We start from the raw sequence: 20,738 nt of genomic DNA, 5'->3' as shown, positions 1-20,738 counted from the left end.
CTCTCTTGCTCCAGTGTCTTTAGATATATTTGTCATTTAATGTTGAATGTTTATGAATCCTTGGTAAAAGACGCAACATTGGCATGAACAAATGTGCCTTTTATGGGCCATTAATGGTTTCCCTAAATCCAACTGTACCTTACTTTTTTGATTGTCCGTTCTTCTCTTATGGACTTGCTTACTGGGCGATTACCCGGTATAGCATAAGGTTTTAAAACAAAAGTATCTCATCTTCAAGATTTAATTATATGTATGGATAAGAAAAATCTTTTTACAAGAACTTGTTCACTGTTTTCTTGTTTAAAAATACAACTCACTTCGAGAAAAACACAAATGTTGAATTTCGGAGCGTGCATTCATCAGACACTGGGCTTGAATGTGTCCCTTGCTCTCTCACTACAAATGAACCCCTTGAGAAGCTAGAAAACTTTATTTTGTCTTTTCTTTTCCTTCAAATCAGTAGATTAATTGGCCAAAAAGTCCAAATGCCTTTAGTGAACCGACAAAACTTCGAGTAATTGGCAGCCTCCGCCTAAAACCGGTTTTCACCCTTTCAGGAGTCTGATCCGTGTTACCGATACTCCAAATCCCGTGGTGCAAGGCAATGATCTTCCCAATGATGGCAGTCCCCATCCCCATTTGCAATACTTGGGCTGGGCTCCTAAGGGCAATGCTTACGTTTTCGTCTACAAAAATAACTTGTACTATCGCCCATCCGTTCACAGTCCAAGCGTGTTTCCTTTGTCATCGGATGGAGTTCCAAATGTCATTTCCAATGGAGTACCAGACTGGGTCTACGAAGGTATGAGAAATATCGAGAGTCCAAATATAATGGACCGACCATTAGACGTTCTATCTGCACTTTAGTCATCCAAGTCGGGTTACTTTGAGGATGGTTTTATATTAATGCAAGTGCGACATACTCGGACCAAATTAGGCCTTCCCCTTGGGTGCTTTGCAGACCGTTTTCGTGAGAGGTGCCAGATCTCGAAGGGCCAGACGTCGTAAATTATGAGGGCATCCTTGGGATGAATGAATAGGTTTGAGCAATCCAGGCGACATCTGGCTACATCTATGAGTATCAAATGCTTCAGGGTAAACCCAGACTTTTTTTTTACCACGGACAACCATCAGAATATCAATAAGTAGAGGTTACGAAGTGTATCTTCATATCTGCCTCAAATCGGATTGATTCAAATATTGGAAGGCCCTCAGCGCTTTCAAAAGCTGGCTCAAATCTCTGTTGGCCATTTCCCATACCAGAATAGTTTAGGACCGTATCTACTGTATCTGATGTGCAGCGGGAGACATGATTTCCCTCTCCCACACATGAAAGCATTTGTCAAATGTAGGTAACTCGAGTATTTTCAAGGGATTTCTTTCCATGCTTTCGGAATACCTCGGTCTTTTTCCATCTTGCTACCGATTCGAAATGGACACCGACTGATCCAGTTTCAAAGTGCTTCAGCACGTTCCTTCGGTAATATTTAGGAACCCCCTAGCCACTGAGGGCACCAAACCGAAATCTGAACCCTTAGTGGCTTTCAGCTCTTTCACCTCTCAAACCTCCAAATGCGAATCTCGTTGGGAACGTGCCTAACGAAATGGTTCATTCCCTCTCCTCAATGTCGGTTCCACTTGAGGTAACATAAAATCTGTCTTGCAGAGGAGATCTTGAGCCAAAACAACGCGGTGTGGTTTGCCCCGAGTGCCCAAAAACTGGCTTATATTCGCTTCAATGACACTCGGGTGGAGGAGGTGAGTTTGCCATTGTACGAACCCAGCCCAACTACGTCCTACCCACGATATGGTCCATTGCGCTACCCAAAAGCCGGAACCAGGAACCCGGAGGTCACGCTCAAAGTGGTGGACATGAAGGAGCTGGACAACGAACGGGTCTACGAGTTGCACCCGCCCTCGGTAATTAGGAAAAGGTCAGTCTCAGACTCGAACTCAATGAGGGCTTACATACTAAATATGTGTCTGTGTCACATTTTAAAACCCGTGCTAGGCTCTTAAATAACCGTTGAAGAATTCTCCCAATTTCTCGCTTTGATGCCTTTTCTTGTCGGGAGCAGATCTGGGAACAAGAGAATAAATGAGATTGAAAGAGACGAGGGTAAAAAGAATTTCATTTGAAAATGGGAGGATTCATTTGCATGTAAAAGACGGAAATTATTCCACCGCAGCACTGCACAAAGGATGGAAGGCAGGAAGAAAGGGAAGAAGCTCAACACAGCTAGATATTCTCAACAAGATAGTTAGTTCGAAGTGAAATAACCTTGAGAAGATTCATCTCTCCCCAGTGATCATTATCTGGTGAACGTAAAATGGATCAACGACGAGGTGCTTTCCACAATCTGGATGAACCGGAATCAGAACCTGTCCATGGTGGCACACTGCTACCAATCCAAATTGTGGGCTTGTGTTGAGGTAGTTATGATGAACCACGATCCAAAAAAACTTTCATTTCTTCATATCTATTCCCAATCTCGCCCGGTAACTGTAGACTTACACCGAAACTGCCCGTTCTCGTGGGTGGGTAAATCTCTACTCCATGCCCATTTATCACCCGGATGGGAAGGAAGAGTTCTTGGTTCGGTCTCCGGTGCTCGATGGATCCCATGGGCCATTTCTTCACATTCTGAATGTTCAATATGGGCATTCTTCCATTCAACAGCCCTTGACGCATGGCAAGTTCGAGGTGGTGAAGATATTTGGGTGGGATCCCACCAGGGAGTACATGTGAGTTCAAACTGCCATTTCTTTCATGATCAGCTCAGCAACCAACGACCGACAACGAACCCGTTGGTTGAAAATTGTCTAAACCATTAAGCCACCAATGGCTAACAACGATAGAGCGCACAAAGCAGAACAATGGCCTACTTTTTATCCCACAACAGTTTTGAAAAATTGGCTCTGGCAAGAAGTGCGCGAGATGAAAGAAGTAGTAGTACTAGAGTAGTACTTGCTAGACAGTTACCAAGCAGGAACACATATATCCAATCTTTTTCAGTTATTACTCCGCTACTCCCAATGGAGAGAGTTCAAATTTGCATCTATATCGCTTGCGAAGAATCTTCAATCAAAGCTCGGATAGCTTCATTTCCGGTCACCCTGAATGTGTCTCCTGTCCATTAGTGAAGATGATCAACCAGACGGAAACGGAATTGAGTCTTCTCTTAAGGAACCACGTGATTGGCAAGAACAGCAAAAATGTGCCACTCCCTCAAGTTCTCACGCCCTCAGGGTGTCTGTACAATGACGCGAGTTTTAGTCCCGACATGAGATATTTCGTGCTTGATTGCCGAGGACCCGATATCCCACAAACTTTACTTTATCGAACCAAGAATCTGTCGCAGTTGGCCATTCTCAACGACAACTCCGAGCTTCGAGCCAAAACTGTGAATATGACCATGCCAAAGATTCGGACTTTTACCGTTCCCACTTCCAGTGGTTATACGGCCAGTGTGAAGGTGTTCCTGCCACCAGAAATCACTGTGTTTACATTCTCATCCTACCCTTTGATCGTTGAAGTGTAAGCCGTTTTCGAACAGTTTTAATCGAATTTTGGAGGCTGTGTTTCATGCAGCGAGATTCAAAGTAGAGAGCGAATAGAGCTACTGTTCTCATCTTGTTCTAATGAGATCGGAACAGATCAACAAAGGCCACAGTTCTAAACAGAATATGTATTTTTCTCATGTTTAAGTCACAAAAGATATATTTTTGCTTTGGCACCAACAATAGAATGAGACGAACTTTTTGCGCAAATTGTTCATTAAAAGTCAAAGTAATACCAAAGAAACTTTGTCAATTTGCCTCTTGGCTTTTGATCAAATAACCAATCTCTGTCAGATCGCCAAACTACCACAGCCAGAGGGTAATTTGCCAAATTCGTATTTCTAGTTACGCCGGTCCAGGATCCAAGGCCGTTACAAGCCATTGGAAACACGGCTGGGCGAGCTACCTAGCCAGTTCGCGGGGGTGGATTGTGGCGATGATTGATGGGCGGGGCAGTGGACGAGACGGCAACGAGCGGCGTTTCGAGGTTCACGAAAAGCTTGGCACTGTCGAAGTGGATGACCAGATTGAGGTAACCAAATACCTCGTGGACAATCTTCATATCATTGATCCTCGACGTATCGCCATTTGGGGTTGGTCGTATGGAGGTTTCGTCACCCTGCATGCCTTGTCAGATCTCAGACAGGAGATCTTTCAATGCGGAATCGCTGTGGCACCCGTTACAAATTGGAGGTTCTACGGTACTAAGGGCCGCAGGCCAGAATGATTAAGGTTTTATGCTAATTTATCATGAACTTTGGATGGGGTTTCAGATTCCGTATATTCGGAGCGCTACATGGGTACACCCGGAATTGAAGGGAACTTTAAGGGATATGACGAGAGTGACATCATGAGCCGAGCACATAATTTTCGACCAACGGCAAAAACGTTACGAAAGTTATTCCTTGTTCATGGAACAAGAGATGATAACGTGCATTTGCAAAATTCTATGGTTCTCGCCAAAGCTCTAGTCAGGGAAGGCATCAATTTCAAGCAACAGGTAATCACGGTCCAGACGAGGTTTTATTACCTTCTTTTTGAAACTTGCGATGGTTTTTAATCTTTTTTTGTGACATGTTTTTCTTCAGATTTATACGGATGCAACACATAACTTACGAAGTGTGAGACCACATTTCTACCTCGCCATGGAAAGCTTTCTGGACGCATGTTTCATGGATGTATCCAAAGAGGCGTTAACGCCTGTCGCATGATTTCACATCTTGATCTCAAAGACTCGATATTGACAGGACACGTTCGGAAATGAAACTTGACAGCCTCGAGGGGACCACGAACCAAGTCCTGAGGCTTATGTTTACATGTGATATTAGCTACCTTGATGTTAGATGAGGTTATTATAGGGAGTAGATTCCAATATTGTGCATAATTGGAAACACGAAAGTTATATCGTAGTAATAATAGGAAAAAGGATGAAAAAAGTAAATAAAGTTGCTCACGTTTCGGAGTGCCATTGTTTTCTTTTAGTATTGACTGGAGCATCCCTCAAATTACAAACATTTTTCTCAGGTTCAATGAGTTCAAAAATAATCCTGTGTATAACCAGTTTGATCAAATACCTATGTCATGTTTAAGCTTTTCCTCCGTCTGATCAGAAATGGGTTATCGGTTTTTACTCCTTTTCTACTCCTTATTTTCTCTTTCTACTATAAAACCTTATCCTTTAGCATGCCATTTACTCAAATGCACCCTAGGGAGTGCTTGAGCCGGTCCAAACAACAAACAAAAACAAACATGAAATTTAAAAAAATGGAACATGATTTTGCAAACAAATCAATGATTGCTTCAAGATGTAACAATTTTTGGTTTATGTTATGGACAATTCAAACTTGCCTTTGTTCTAGTTTTGAGCTTTGAGCAAAGGATTTCCGATTTTGAAGGGTTTTGAACCATTATTATGAAAATTAGTCATATCTGAATTTTACGAAGGAGCTCGATTGTCAGAGTTTTGCTGGGTTGCGTTTGAATTGCTGTAAAAGCTCACTTTATTTAGGCTTGCTTTGCTTTGCTCGTCATTTGGATTTGATCTTCGACCTTCAGTGTCCCAAATCACTCAAGACATGACATAAAATAATATAACGTTTCAATACTTAAAGCATAAAACAAAAGGGCCACAAAATTGTACATAACTTGAGTCCATTTCTTTTGCTTTTAAAACTCTCGCTCTCCCCACTCCCCCCCAAAAACTTAAATTTTATGCATTTTTTGTGTTCTTACTGGTGAGTGTAAATGTTGCTTAGACAGCGAACCCTGCCATCACGTCGTTCATTTTGTTCTCGTAGGTCGTGTCCGCATTACATTGGTTCTCCGTGTGTGGGTGTGATCAGTGGCTAAAATATTTTCTAGGAAGAACGATCATGAAGGAGAATCGAACCGGGGCCCTGTCTCTCTCTCTCCCCTTTAAGAAATTGCTCCTACGAACGACATCTGCGGATAAGCTTCTTACCTTGTTTGGGCTGCCTCTAATGCCCCTCGGCTACACTTATTTCTAACGTTTCGCCTTATTTATTTTTTGCCTAAGTCTTTTTCATCCAATTTACCTGTTTTATTCGTCTAGAGTCCCGGTCTATAACATTGACTATGATGACATGAATGATATAATCTCTTTTATTTAGCAGTTATTGCCTTAGCCAGGTAATCAAACGACAAAGAAAACGAAATTATTGCATACCAACACACCCTGCTTTTAGAGTCTCGTTGTCTCTCAAGAACTTGCAAATTTTCTGCAACTAAAACGTAAACATTTTTGACATGTTTTATGACATAGCCAATAATCATTGGCTCCCTCACAAAATTTTGCATTGGATGCATTGCTGATATAAAAGGAGCCTGGAGTCCTTAGAATTTAGGAGTCATGGTTTGTCTTCCGTTCCATCGAGTTGTTTGGATTCTGGTGTTCTTACTTGTTGCTTCATTGGCTCAATCTGATTCAAATCCTCCGATGATGCGATATGGGCGTTCTTACAAATCGTCAATATTTTCATCTCCTTTTTTGGTAAGCAACTTTTAAAATTTTGAATATTTGATATTCACTTCGCTATCGTCCTCCTACGTTGCACGAAATATGTTTTACGTTCTGCACTTCAGAGGGCGCTTTGTCATTAAGCCTCTATTAGAAAAGGGCCGATTGGGCAAATTCCTTTTTATTGAATTATGATCCGTATGTGTTGTTTTTGGCTAATTCCATCAAAATGCTATTTATAGTTAGTGCCCCGGGTCACATAATGTCTGGAAAAGAAATTGCGTTCAATGCAAGGCAAGAGCAGTTTATTTACCAATCTACCGTGTCTCTTCCCGTTTTCTTTGGGCCGTGTGACGTTGCAAATAAGGTCAAGCAAAGTAAATTTTTGAAGCCTGGATTTTAAAAGCATTTGGTGGTCTAGAAGCACAAATAATAGACAAACTTGTCTAAAAAATGTCCCAAGGCATGGAGGTCTCAATTTAAGTGGAGGTCTTTCCAATTGTCGTAGGATTGAATTTACAAAAACCTTTCTATTTAAATTAAAACTTTGATATGAGAGCTCTTTGTGATATTGTCGAAGTTTATATTTGATGTACGGATAAACGTTTGCACTTTCCAATTATTTTCAAACCATTTTGAAGCTCTTGTAAAGTATGGTAGCCATTCGAATACAGTGCTATATTTGGTCTCTTGCTTCAGGGCATCGTCTCGTCTTTTGAACATATTTCATCATGCGAGATGGCAACCTCGAACATTTCGAAAGTCAATAATTTTGAATGCCTATGGCGAGTGAATCTGCATGGCATGGATAGCGTGACTAAAATCTTTTCAATTTCTGGTCGGGAGGTTCAGTTCAATAGTGTCTAAATTGTCCGTTATACTATTGGGGTACATTTGGCGGCTTCAAATATGTCCCCGGGCAGGATTCAAAAGTTCTTCAAAGTCGTCCAAAGTACTTGAAATTTCCACTAATACACTAGCACAGTATGCATACCATAGTACAATTGTTCCAAAATATCAAATGATCAAGAGATATTTGTTTCATTTTAATTCCCTCGGACACTACGTAGTGATAGCAATATTTCTTATTACTTAGATTGACAATTACAAAAACGAAAGGCAGGAAATCAGAATAGACCGAAAAAGGCGAAAGAAGAAGGAAAGATAAAAGGAACAAGTAAAAAAAGGGATTGAAAAAGCTGCTAAATTCTCTACTTGAAACTAGCCACACCCACAGATCAAAATCCGACCTTATACGGACACAGCAATGCCTTATCAAAATGACAATGTTAAGCAGTTATTCCAAATGGCAAAAGATGAGCTAGCTTTATCAGATGGGTTGAGCTCACCTGTGTGACCCTAGCACCCGTTAAAAAGAGCCCCAAAATGGCAATTGTTGCTTGGAGTAGAAACTTTTTAAGATTTCCTTTAAGATGACTAAACATGTTTTTCAATGTCGAGTAAATAAGGAGAAAGGTTGTGAAGATACAATAAAAGATGAAAAAAATCATCCATTGAGTTTCTTCATTTGTTCTACATACAACAAATTCAAACCTCTTGCTTGCAATTTTGACATAAGGACACTTTTTATTGATACCGATTCATACACAGTCCGCTTTCAAAAGCATTCCATGAGCTTTGTTCCAACCCAGGATTGAGGGTCAATTCTTGTGACAGTATAGAGGCTTAATGAGTGCTTTTAGCTCAACTCCAAGCCCTGGAGCCCTAGTTCGAACAAGTCCATTTCTCTTCTTTCTCGGGCTCCCTCAAAGTTTAATTTGCTTCCTCCAATATTCGTAAGGTATACGTAGACATTGTTGATCCGTGTGGCATCTTTCAAGTCAGACTTGGTCAAATTTATAGATAGCATTCCAGATCAACCCTACTTCTAAGACTAGCTCGGTCTGCCAACTCAAATTCGTTGTGGACCAAATATCATACAAAGATTAAAAGGTGACAAATAGACGAGTTATAGCCTTTCATTTTAATAGTTCTGGGGATTACATTCCCTGTAGCGGTTTGAAAAATCAAACAAAAAACAATATTGATTTTCATCTGTATTGTAGTGCGCCACCCTAAGGACAATAGTACACACGAAGTAAAGAGCTAATAAACATTCGAATATAGAAGAACAACGTGTAATCAAAGCGATTGAAGACTCCCTAAAGTGGTGAACCCGAGAACACTAAAACCGCAGCCTAAACCCGCCACGCCTACGCGTCAACCGCCGGCCATCCCTACGTGTCAACCGTCGGCAACGCCCACACGTCTTTGCCACGCCTACGTATCTTCCTTTTTTCTTTCGACTTTTCGTTGTTTTTTTTACAATCATGACGGAGCCGACTTTCACAATGCGGTCATGCCCCCCCCGTCCCCGGTCGCCGCCGTTCGGTAAAAGTGCCCAAACTGAACCGAATCGAGCCCGAAAACTGTTTGTGGGTGGGACGTCTAGTTTCAACTATCAGGTAGTTCAAAAGAATCCACTAAGTACTTTCACATGGTGCAGCCTTAGAGGACACAGATCTTACACGTTACCTCCAGGCCATCAAACATTGCAATGATCTGGCCTCTGACCCTCCAAGGCCCCTTACATAGATTTCAAGGCCTCGGTGCTCAAGAAGGGCGAACGAAGCTTTTACGAAAAAACCCTGGAAGTTTCAGGCATACCGCATTGGAGACCGAGAGCCTGACGTTGCCCTTGAAGACCTCCTGGAACTAGCCTGACGGGGTGACGGCGTAACTCTGGCTTTCAAAGGGCAGTTCATCCAGAAATTTGCCTCTCCGATCAGGGCCGTTGTCATCCAGAAAGGAGCCACAAATTAGTCTGAACGTCATTGTTGAGTGTGCAGCACGGCACCTTGACCAATGCAGAGATCATAGAAAACCATAACTACAGTGTATCACAGCAAATCACGGAAAAATTTTATTTTAACTATTTTAGTTGATTTCATCAAATATTTGGTGAATTACAAAAGTATCTTAAGCCATGAAGTAAAGGTCAATATTCAAAATTTCAAACCTCAAAATGGCCTCTCTCAGCTTTCACCATGGCCTCAAGCCTAGGCCTGAATGATCTGCAGACCCTGGAGACACACTCCTCATCCATGGCAGCCCACTCTCTCTCAACAGCAGCCTTCAATGGCATCCACACTACTGTGAGGAGTGGCACATGCCTTGGACTCTACATAGCCCCATATGCCATAATCCAAGGGTGCACAGTCCGGAGATGATGGGGGCCAAAAGTTGGAAGGCCAGAATCCTGCCAAATTCTACTTACACCATGTCTGGACCACCTTTGCCTTGTGACCAGGAGCAGGGTCTTGCTGCCAGATGTAATTGTTGACAGGATAGGTGGCATCAAGCCAAGGTTTGACCACCTCCTGCATGACCTCCAAGTACCCTTTGGCCCCCACCCTGAGCCATTTGAGGAACCAGTAAGGGGGCATCCTTTTGCCGTCTGAGGATACAACTCCCAGCATCATGGCTGATGCTGGATGCTTAGTCTGGTTGATGCAAGGCACCTCATCAACACAATAGGCCAAAAATCGATCGTTTCTGGCATTCCTAGCCTGGTCCACTGTCCAGTTCTTCTTGTCTGAGAAGACTAGGACAGTGGACCTTGGCTTCTTCTTGAGCTGATTGATCAAGATCTTGCCACGTTCCAGCCTGTTGTTGTTGGAGGATTCTGATAAGAGCTGGCGTCTTCTGAGCACATAGGACTTGAGACCAAGCTGTCCTACAGCCCTGAGGACGGTCATCCTGCTCACATTGAGGTCCTTGGCCAACTTCCTGATGGATCTGCTTGGATCAGCCTCGATTTTGTAGTGGAGATCGTTCAAAAAGTTGTCTGTGATGATTTTGTTGTGGCCACCACTTCCCTTGGCTCTCTCAAGGCTTTTGCCTTCCTTCACCATCCTCCTCACGTCATAAACAAGTGCATAGAAAACCATAACTAGAATGCTTAAGTTCAACAGGAGCTGTACCGCATGAGCATGTTTTCAGGTCAGCTGACGTTGGTGGAAATGGGACAAAGATATTTCGTTAAATCTTGCTTCAGGCAAGTTGAATTATTATCATAAAACGTTTGTTATTCCTCTTTAATCTTATTTTTTTTATCTTACAAATATACGTGTAGAAAGAGTGGTAGAATGATAAAAAACATGCTTTTGAGGGCATAATACACGTCAAACATGTCAAAAAAAGATTTGGACATTAGTAGAGCAAATCATGTACTCTATTGATTGCCCTTGTTTAGCAACGCATCTCGAAAATCTCGAAAGTGTAACAAAATGTATCCAAAATTGCAACGCAATGATGAGGCATTCGGAATTTTGTTTCAATCTTCCAACATTGTGCTTGAATGTGGGCGACATGATTGTGCCTATACATAAACAAGGTAATTCCGACACCTCTGGAGGTCAGCCTGAACCCAGGCTTGTTCCTTGCGTTTCTGTTCAGTGTTTCCACCACATGGATGAAAACTTTAACTTGAGCCCCATTTTAACCTCTTCAAAATTTCGTTCTTAAAAATGTGGTCGTAAAACTTACTCAAACCATTTTTATGAAGCGTGCTGGACGAGAGCAATTGCTTGATAAGGAGTCTTATTAGGAGTTTCTACTCTGAATTTGGATGGGCCGTCAACGATTCAAATTTGCACCATAGTTGTCCTAAGTAACTTGACTACGAATGAAACATTTTTTCCACCAGCGACAGCTTAGACGAAAACATGCGATCGCAGCGCCCTTGATCGATCTATAAATGAAGTTATCTATGGCCGAGAGGCTGGTGCTTATATTGGTGCAATCTGTGCCAGTGATTCTGCTCCCGCTGATTTTGAACACACAGTTCTGTTAACGTTGATTACAAATCCGAGTCATCTGGTCGTGGGCGTCCTCGTTTTGATCGTAGCAGAACCCACCATGGGGTGCGCACCAAAAGTAATGCTGTGGAGCAGAACCAAGGCGAAATGGAAGCTAATTTCGAAGGAGGGCGATTTGTTCAACATTCTGCAGCAGTGGCCCGTCCTCCCTATGACCTCCTTAAAAAGAACAGCAGCACCTTTGACAAAACCCGTGCCAAGGGCTCCTTGGCCCCTATTCCTTACTGGACAGAAAAGGAGGCCAACACATTCCAGGCCATCAAAACTTCATTGGCCAATGCTACCCTACTTGTATTCCCAGATCCAACTTACTTCACTTGTCTTGTTACAAATGCTTCTGACATTGCTGTTGGGGCCGCACTTGAGCAGAAAGAACCTGATGGCCAGTGGAGGCCGGTTGGGTTCTTTAGCAAAAGTCTCATCAATACTGAGCGCCGCTACTCAGCTTTTGACCGAGAGTTGTTGGCCATCAAGCAAGCTCTTCAGAAATTCTGAAAGACATCTCCTCAATGGCATTCCCCCCACCCGTCTCCATGTACTTACTGATCACAAGGCAATCACCTTCGCATTCCGCCATGCCCCTTCTAACCATGAATCTGATCATGTGGCCCGAACTCTGAAAGAAGTTAGTGAAGTAGTCACAGATATTCGCCATGCGGTGGGTGGTGACAATGTGGTTGCAGACGCCTTAAGCCGTAACCCAGTCTCCCCAATGACCACTGCTGCCCCCTTTTGTGGCTGATGTAGCCACCGCTCAGGGCACTGACCCTGGTCTAGTCAATGGTAACCTTCCTTTTGCTGATACAAACGTGATGGACAGCGGCACTCCCATCCTAGTAGATACCCGATTTGGACTCTGTCGTCCACTTTTTCCAGAACCCCTCTGCCGCCAAGTTTTTGACAATTTCCACAGTCTTGCACATTCCGGAATCAAGGCATCCAAGGCTCTCATTGCGGCCAACTACTCTTGGCCGAGTCTTGGTGTTGCTGTGGCTCAAATGGTTGCTGATTGGCCTGAGTGCCAAGCTTCCAAGATACAACGTCACAATAAGCCACAACTACAAGCTTTCCCAGCCTCAACCGCTCATTTTGCCGACATTCACGTTGATTTGGTCGGACCTCTAAGCCCTGCCAATGGAATGTCCAACATTTTAACTGTAGTTGACTGGTTCAAGGGTCCCTAATGCAACTGCCAATTCCTGCGCCAAGGCCCTTTTCGAGAACTGGATAGCCTGCTTTGGATTTCCTTCCGCTTTTGTAACTGACCAAGGCCGTCAATTTACGTCAAACATTTGGACTGGCCTAGCAGCCTATTTGGGCTATGACGTACGCCAGACCACGGCCTACCATCCGGCCTGTAACGGAATGGTGGAACGGTTTCATCGACAGATGAAAGGTGCTCTGAAGGCCTGCCTCTCCTCCTGTATAGGTGATTGGACCGTTCTTATTGCCCCATGATGTTGGGGCTTCGCAATGCTGTCAAAGCCGACCTTGGGTATAGTCAATCAGAAATGGTTTATGGGTCTCCCCTGACTCTGCCAGATACTTACTTCACCCTCCCGTCAACATCTACCTTTGCTAACACTGACGAATATGTGCGACAGCTTTGCAAGGCCGTGAACGCTCACACCTTTAACCCTGCTGAGTGGCATAAATCTAATTCCGATGACCGTTCTTTCATCCTCAAAGGCATGGAACCAGTTTCGCATGTGTGGTAGCGAGTGGACTCCACCAAACTCCCACTTGACCGACCCTACCAGGGCCCCTACAAGGTCCTTGCTCGAACCCCCAAGTACTTCAGTTTGGAAAAAATGGCATGCCTGATAATGTTTCCATAGAGCGCCTTAAGCCTGCATTTGGTCCATTTGCCATCCTGGGTCCTACAACTTAACCAACGAACACTAGTATGATCCTCATGACAATATTTTATATATAGTACCTGGTCGGTTCTGGGGGGATAGTGTAGTGCGCCACCCTAAGGGCAATGGTTGCACTGAAGTAAAGAGCTAATAAACATTCGAATATACGTAGAAGAACCACGTGTAAACAAGGTGATTTAAGACTCTCTAAAGTAGCTTTGTGCTGCTGCTCAAGGCATTGTTGTTCAGCACATGATTTTGGTTTTGGAGCAAACCCATCATGACAGGTGTGGCTAGTTAAACTGCAACTCACTCATTTGCTGACTTTCCAAAACAGAAAAAGGGAGTCGAATTTATACTATTACCAAACGCTTAAATAATCTTGCCGTGGTTTAAATTTTTCATATAACCATGCAGTACAGAACTAAATAAAGAGTTCCAAAAAGGTACAAAAAAAGATGAGAAAGAAACAGAAAAATGCCCTCAACACCAAATGGTTAAAAATGGTCTGAAGTGTGAAAGCCCATCAAATAAAATAATACATGAGTCAAAAAAAGGTCAAAAGTGGAAAATATGGTCAAAAGAGTTGGCAAATTAGATATTGGTCCAAAAATGATTTTGCCTCACAGGCCATAACAAATAAAAAAGTTGTCTATTTTTCAAGGTCCAGTTCTCTGGTTCGTTGGATTATCACGTCGCAGGACATTTAAAAACAGATTGCTGCATTTTCCACAAATAGGTTTTAAGTTATGTGATCTTTTCTCGAAGGCAACGTATTCAGTACTCATAAAGTTCACTTTAGAGTTAACTAACTTAGGACTAACGATTTTGACCTTTCGGTTAACAATGCCCACCGCTGAATAGTGTTAAGCAAATGAATGGCCCTTGGACGGAATTGACTAAGCACCAAAACAATAAAGTAATTGAATTTCCCCATAGGCATTTGCCAGAAGGCGTCCCTAAATCACCTTATTGAACCGTATGTTAACATTGGTCTCATTGTTTATTCATTACCGAGATGATTCATTCATGCTGAATGAAAATGAAGCAGGAAAGTTGACTTTACAGTCTTGTTTCCACAGAGATCTGGATCACTCAGTGAATCGAAGCTCATGCCCAGTCTGGAATTACATCATCCGCTTGTCCTTGTCGTTCCCATGGCCAACACAATTTTGGATCGAAGGCGTGACCAAAACGTTCTGCGGTCCATTAAAGGTGAGACATGCTTCATGATTTGATGACATTTGGTGTACTTGCATCGAGAGTTCCACAAACTGAAGGTACGCTTTTGCAGTGTATTATTGAGATGGAATGAAGCGCTAAAACACAAACTAAATAAGATCTGCAAATTCCTGCTGTATAGTCATTTTTCAAAGAAAATTGTCTGTTCCCTTGATGGAACCTTTGATGGATATTTCCGTCTTATTTCGCACTTTTAGTCATTGCAAATGACCGCAGGTCCACCCATTTCACGTCACCAACAAAGGGGAAAAAGTTAAATATTGGCAATATTTTGAAGACCATGTAACTTGAAGATTTTTAAGATGCCTGAGACTGATCAACAAGGTAGTAGGCTCTATTTTGATCATTGTAGCATTTCTTTTAAAAAATGAATCAAAAGAATCATTTTAGCTGCTCAAAGATCATCCGTATTCTCCACCAAACCTGATGAGCTGAGTTACAAAATAAATAACTAGCTAAAACTTGTGGAACAGAGCGAAATTAGTGATAATTTAATGTGATCAGATACATAGAGTTGGATGAGAACGAACATTTTGTTTGCTTCCGGTTATAAATTGTTAGATAAAAGCGGCAGTAACCCTTAACCCTGGTTTTCTCAGCTATAAGGCCTAGTACGAGTAGAAACTGAATGAACAACCCGTAGGTTTTTAAAGCTTACTTGGAGGGAAAGCAGTCGTGCTGTGCCGTTTTACGACACTATTTGTGGGCAAAATTTTCACTTTTCCTATTGTTGAAGCTTGTTTTATAGCAATTTAGGAAATCACATTTACTAAAACTTGCCTATTGGACTTTGAAAATGGATGATGTGATGGTTTGCAAAAGAATATGATTTGTACAATAATTAGACCTAGAAAAAACATCTAAACCCTCAAAAGAACTCTTTAGCTGCTTTTGCCTTTTTTGGGTGAAAAAAAAATCAGACACATTTCCAACTTTATAAAACCTTTTTAGCCATTTTCCCACATGTTTTTTTTTTCTTTTCTGACATTTTTTTTCTTCTGGTGTTTACATTTTAGGAATTTGTCAGCCATTTTTTTTAATTTGGGCCCTTCTCTGCTCCCTTTTTAACTTCGTACTTGTTGGAGCCCTTCGTGCCACATGATTAGTTTAATAACTAAATCCTCAGCCACATGTTTTTTGAGAGGGGATGGGGGTCGCTTAAAGGATGTAATCCTTGGTATAATTGCAATTAAACATTATGATTCGTCTACTTGTTACTACCTGAACTTTGTACAATATTGATGACCAACGGATGTCAATATCTAATTCAACTCTGTTTTCTGTGTTTGGGAAAGCAAAAAAAAAGCTGCAGTTGAGCTAGCCTAAGCAATAAGACTAAGCTCCAAAATAGAATCAATCGCATACCAGAACATCCGTATCAATTAAAAACGTGGCCCAATGGCATAGATTGCTACCAGAAATTGTTAATTTGTTGTAAATAAAACAAAAACTCCATGGATAACGTAGTAACTGCAGTTGTGTGCCTAAATTTTGTAACAGATGAAAATACAGGAAAGGGGGCTGAAAATACCCTTTTTACCATTGTGAAAATTCCTTTTCCATTATTACAGCTTTTATTGCCCATTTTTCGCAACTTAGATAAAATGTATTTTGGTAAAAGATACAAGCATTTTTTTCGAGGTCTAATAAGAGTATATAAATGGGGCCATTTTATGAATATTTGGAACCCAAGGGAACAGCTGTGTTACAAGTTATAAAAGTACATGATATACCTGATACGTCCCTTCTTTGCATGAAAATGATCACTTGTTTTTGTATTTTTCCGTTTGTTCTTAGGGCAGATTGTCTCAAAATTGAAAAAATACTCGTGGTAATTTTTGTGTGCCTTTGGTATGAAGAGGTCAAAACCATGAGTAAATTCGTTGGCTTTGATCCTTTGTAACTAAGTGATCTATTGTTTAGAACAATATTCCCAATGATCCCAAAGACCCAACGCAAAAGCAAAAATTAAATAGGTAGCCTTTGATACTTAAAAGTGTACTCTAAAGCATATTATGTATCTGTGTCGTACATCACTCTTTGCCCAAAAGCATGTTGAGAAGTATTTCGAAATTTAAAGATATTTGCTTTTCCCTTCAATTGTCACCAATGACAAATTTCTATCCCGATCTAGGTATAATCTCAAATTCGTTTTTCCACTTTGTTCAGGGGGTCACAGTGTCAAAGTGTCAGACTTTCAGATTCCCAAGGAAGCTCTCTCTGTCCTTCCTCTGAGGTCATTTTTCACAATCAAGATCATTTGTAAACCCACTCTGAGCCCTGGGTTTGTTCTAGAAAGGTGAAATGAATGGATATCAATCTTTTCGTAAGACCGTACAATCTACCCTACAAGGAACCGGAGGCCAACTTTTTGAAGCGAAGAACCTGAGATCGAGAGAAGGTTGTACTTTACAACATAAGTTGAGTCTTTTCTCTGTCTAAGATTCACTCCTTGGCTTTAAGAAACTGGGCTCTGATGGCTGCTTTAGTCCTGTCTTGTACTGCAAAGTAGAAACGTTCTTAGTACGGTCATTTTGAAACTCAAAGACTGATGGACAAAAGAATGACATGAGTGGAGTTCGAGCCATGGAAACTAGAAAATGGGCTAAAGACGAGAAAACCTCCGACGAACGCGGGGACATGTTTATGTTCACTAAATTAAATGAGACAGGGATGGCGAATGAGGCAACAAACCAAGCAATTGAAATTTGCGAAGTAATTATTTCCGAGATTTTCAATAGATAAAACCGAGTCTTGCATGTATAAAACTGATGAAAGAGTAAGCCAAGAATGATTGTGGAGGCACTGCTGTCTTCAACTTTCTCAATCATTCTATATTTCGTCAAGATGCCTCTAATACTGGGAGCATCAATCACATCTTAATAGTAGTGGGAATTACATTCCCTGTAGCGGTAGAATATTATAACCAGCCTCGGATTTCCAATAGTCCCATATTGTCTGCCCAAATTTCTTCGTTTGGGTAACTTGAATTGACTTTGTAGTAATGGACAAAGACAACTTGTACAGTTGAATTGCTCTGGCAGCCTGACTACCACAGACTAAATTTTTATTTTGCCCATCTAAGCATTGCCGTTCTATCTACCTCTACCGCTACAAAGCTCATGGATGCTTTTGAAGGCGTATTGTGTATGGATTGTGTACTATAATATCCGTTTCAATAAAGAAGTGTCGTTATGTCAAAATTGCAAGCAAGAAGTTTGAATTTGTTGTACAAGGTGTGCCACTTCAAATTGGGGACGTAAAATTGCAAATTCTGAAAAGCTCATCAATCATAGACGAAAATCAATATGATCAAACGTTTGTAAAATTTCATGATTCAAAAATATTGTTTAGGTTTCATTCGACATATCTGCCTTTATTCCTCACTACAGTCTTAAAGCGTTGTACGGCCGACAGGCAAATTCTCTGCACCAAATCTTCAGAGATTTCATCCCATGCACCCTTTAAGGCTGTGGTTAAGGCTCTGAAATTTGGGTCATTTTTACCCCCCCCCCACCACCACCTTCTCCTCTAACATTGTCTAAATGGAAAAATCCATAGGGTTTAAGTCTGGAGAGGAAGGTGGCCAAGTATTCTTGTCCCAAAAATCCATCAAAATGTCCTCATGGTTGCAGGCATAAAATCTGTCATTTTGACGGTTCCAAGCTCTTTGGACTGTGAAAATCTTTTCATCATTCCAAATTGTGGCAGGGTGTGGAGCAAAAGCAATCTTATCAGGAAAATGCGGCCTCGTTGCAACCTCTTGGCCACAGTGGCCTTGCCTTTGAGTGAATTTGAAGCATGTTTTCTTGAGGTCGAATTTTAATACCCTTCCTAGAGGGATTTTAGGCATCTCATATTCATTGGACATATCCTTGAGGCTTCTGTGAGGATGCCGGATTAATTTGTTTCTGACCTTGTTAACAAGCTGCCTGGTTCGCACAAGTCGAAATCTGGGTTTGCGATGCTTGTTCTCAACTGTCTATATGCATAATCCATTGACCATTTGCCCCAAACAGCTGGGGAGACAGCTGTCGTTTTGCCAATCAACTGAAAAATGCAAGACTGGATCCTGGTAATAAAAATAAAGCTTCCAAATTTGCTACACTGTTTAAAGAGCTTTCTATTAGCCGCGCACGCGCAAATACGCAGATCTTAAGACGGTCTTGAGTGGCGGTGAGTTCGAATCCTGCTACAATTAAAACTTCTCTTTCCAGACTTTTCATCAAAATGGCAAGATATTAGCCATAGATCACTGAAAATTATGGACGTATCTCGATGACCAAGATGAGTCATCAGGGCTGCACCATTAGTCTTATTATGTTGCAGGTTCGTCCTGTCCATTGCTTTTATGAAGCTCAAGAAAATGCAATTTTCAACATATGCCTGGCACCCTATCCTGACTGAAAATCGGACCAAAGTTTCTACAGACAGCCTAATGGTAATTGCGGCTGAATTGGCTTTTTGTTATGACTAGTCTTGGTCGAGGTACGGCCATATTTTCAGTGGTTTAAGCATTAGCATAACTAAGTGTTAGATCCTTGTAACCGAGCTGCCGCAGGCTTGCACCGCGGCCTAGGCGCCCTCAGGCCCTTGCAACCAAAAGTTTATGTTATGTTAGGTCAGGTTAGGTTAAGTTATATTACTGTATATTACGATGACAGCTGTCTCCCAAGCTGTTCGGGGCAAATGGTCAATGGATTATGCGCTTAACAACTGTCGCAGTCTTTTGGTATCGAGAAACTGTATCATGAACAATGGATTTGGCCTCCAGCTACCTCGAAGCTATGTCCCTCTCAGACAATCATTGATTATGAAGGTAAATTATCTTCCCCCTAATAGCCTTATCAAGAGCCATTTTCGTCCTTTAGGGCCTTCAAACACATTTTTTGAGAAAATGTAAACAAACCAATGACAAATCAAATGGTGTCTTCAATTTAGCGCTAAGTTCAAAATTAGACGAGTCATGAACATTTAAAGCTTTGCCCGGTTTTAAGTGGCACACCCTGTATGTAAATAAAATGGAGAAATCTGATGGATTTTTTTAAAATCTTTTATTGTATCTTCACAACCTTCTTCCTTATTTTCTCAACATTGAAAAACTTGTTTTGTCATCTTAAAGGTACTCGTCTATTTATCACCTTTTAATCTTTAAATGATATTTGGCCCAACAACGAATTTGAGTTGGCAGACCGAGCTAGCCCTTGAATGTTGGGTTGATCTGGAATGCTAAAAAAAATTGTCTAAGTCTGACTTGAAAGATGCCACCGGATCAACAATGTCTACGTATACCTTACGAATATTGGAGGGAAGCAAATTAAACTTTGAGAAAGCCCGAGAAAAAAGAGAAGTGGACTTCATTGTTCGAACTAGGGCTCCAGGGCTTGGAGTTGCGCTAAAAGCACACATTAAGCCTCTACGGTTACAAGAATTGACCCTCAATCCTGGGTTGGGACAAAGCTCATGGATGCTTTTGAAAGCGGACTGTGTATGAATTGTGTACTGTAATATCCGTATCAATAAAAAAGTGTACTTATGTCAACATTGCAAGCAATAAGTTTGATTTTGTTGTATGTAAATAAAATGAAGAAAGAGCTGGGGATGATTTCACTTGAAGTGGGAAGGATGAATTGTGACTTGATATGGACCTATAAAGCACTCCATGGCCTTACAGACTTTCGTTTAGAGGATCGGCCTTTGTTTGCCGTACTTGGGGACATGATGCCAAGAGACTCTAGGGCCACACAGAGACGAGAATTGTGGACCCCACTGGCGCGAACTGGGGCCCGAAAGAACGCATTCAATGTGTGCTCAGCTTCTCTGTGGAACTTGCTACCCCAAACTGTCAGGGAGATGCCCTCGTTAGGGGAATTCAGGAAGGCAATACGGACGCTACACAAATGACCCGAGTTCAAAAGCACAATATCGATGTAAATTACATATTGGTCCAGCTCTTTCCTTTGTTCTGTGCTTTTTTTTCTTTTTTACTCCTGTCAATTCCTTAACGATGGTACCAGCTCAGTCCTTTATTTATTACCCAATACCGCTTATTACTATATTCCTCTATTGCCTACTTTTTGGTGTTGGAATGGATGAACATACAATACAATACAACATCCGTCATAAACCACGAAAAACAATGTGTCAGTGCTTTTTAGAATGACTGACTCCGTGTTGTGCTTTATCTGGAAACCTTTACATGTTCATCGACAATTGACA

General features: G+C 41.6%; 2 protein-coding genes across 2 annotated transcripts in view; both read left to right on the top strand.

Moving 5' to 3' along the window:
• The window catches only part of LOC131884795 (venom dipeptidyl peptidase 4-like), an 11,333-nt gene extending 6,310 nt beyond the window's left edge, over nt 1-5,023 (top strand). The window contains exons 3-10 of the mRNA XM_059232681.1: nt 558-802; nt 1,667-1,934; nt 2,307-2,433; nt 2,510-2,745; nt 3,017-3,538; nt 3,907-4,262; nt 4,335-4,561; nt 4,650-5,023. Coding sequence (XP_059088664.1) covers nt 558-802; nt 1,667-1,934; nt 2,307-2,433; nt 2,510-2,745; nt 3,017-3,538; nt 3,907-4,262; nt 4,335-4,561; nt 4,650-4,772 — 2,104 coding nt within the window. The 3' untranslated portion in view covers nt 4,773-5,023. The remainder of the gene's footprint in view (nt 1-557; nt 803-1,666; nt 1,935-2,306; nt 2,434-2,509; nt 2,746-3,016; nt 3,539-3,906; nt 4,263-4,334; nt 4,562-4,649) is intronic.
• Nucleotides 5,024-6,428: 1,405 nt separating this feature from the next.
• The window catches only part of LOC131885185 (uncharacterized), a 16,944-nt gene continuing 2,634 nt past the window's right edge, over nt 6,429-20,738 (top strand). The window contains exons 1-2 of the mRNA XM_059233136.1: nt 6,429-6,571; nt 14,360-14,492. Of these exons, the coding sequence (XP_059089119.1) occupies nt 6,431-6,571; nt 14,360-14,492 (274 nt within the window). The 5' untranslated portion in view covers nt 6,429-6,430. The remainder of the gene's footprint in view (nt 6,572-14,359; nt 14,493-20,738) is intronic.

This window comes from Tigriopus californicus, chromosome 8, assembly GCF_007210705.1.
Source record: "Tigriopus californicus strain San Diego chromosome 8, Tcal_SD_v2.1, whole genome shotgun sequence".
In the NCBI taxonomy this organism is placed as follows: domain Eukaryota; kingdom Metazoa; phylum Arthropoda; class Copepoda; order Harpacticoida; family Harpacticidae; genus Tigriopus; species Tigriopus californicus.
Note: the sequence above shows the minus strand (reverse complement) of the source record. Positions and strands in the feature narration are given on the sequence as shown.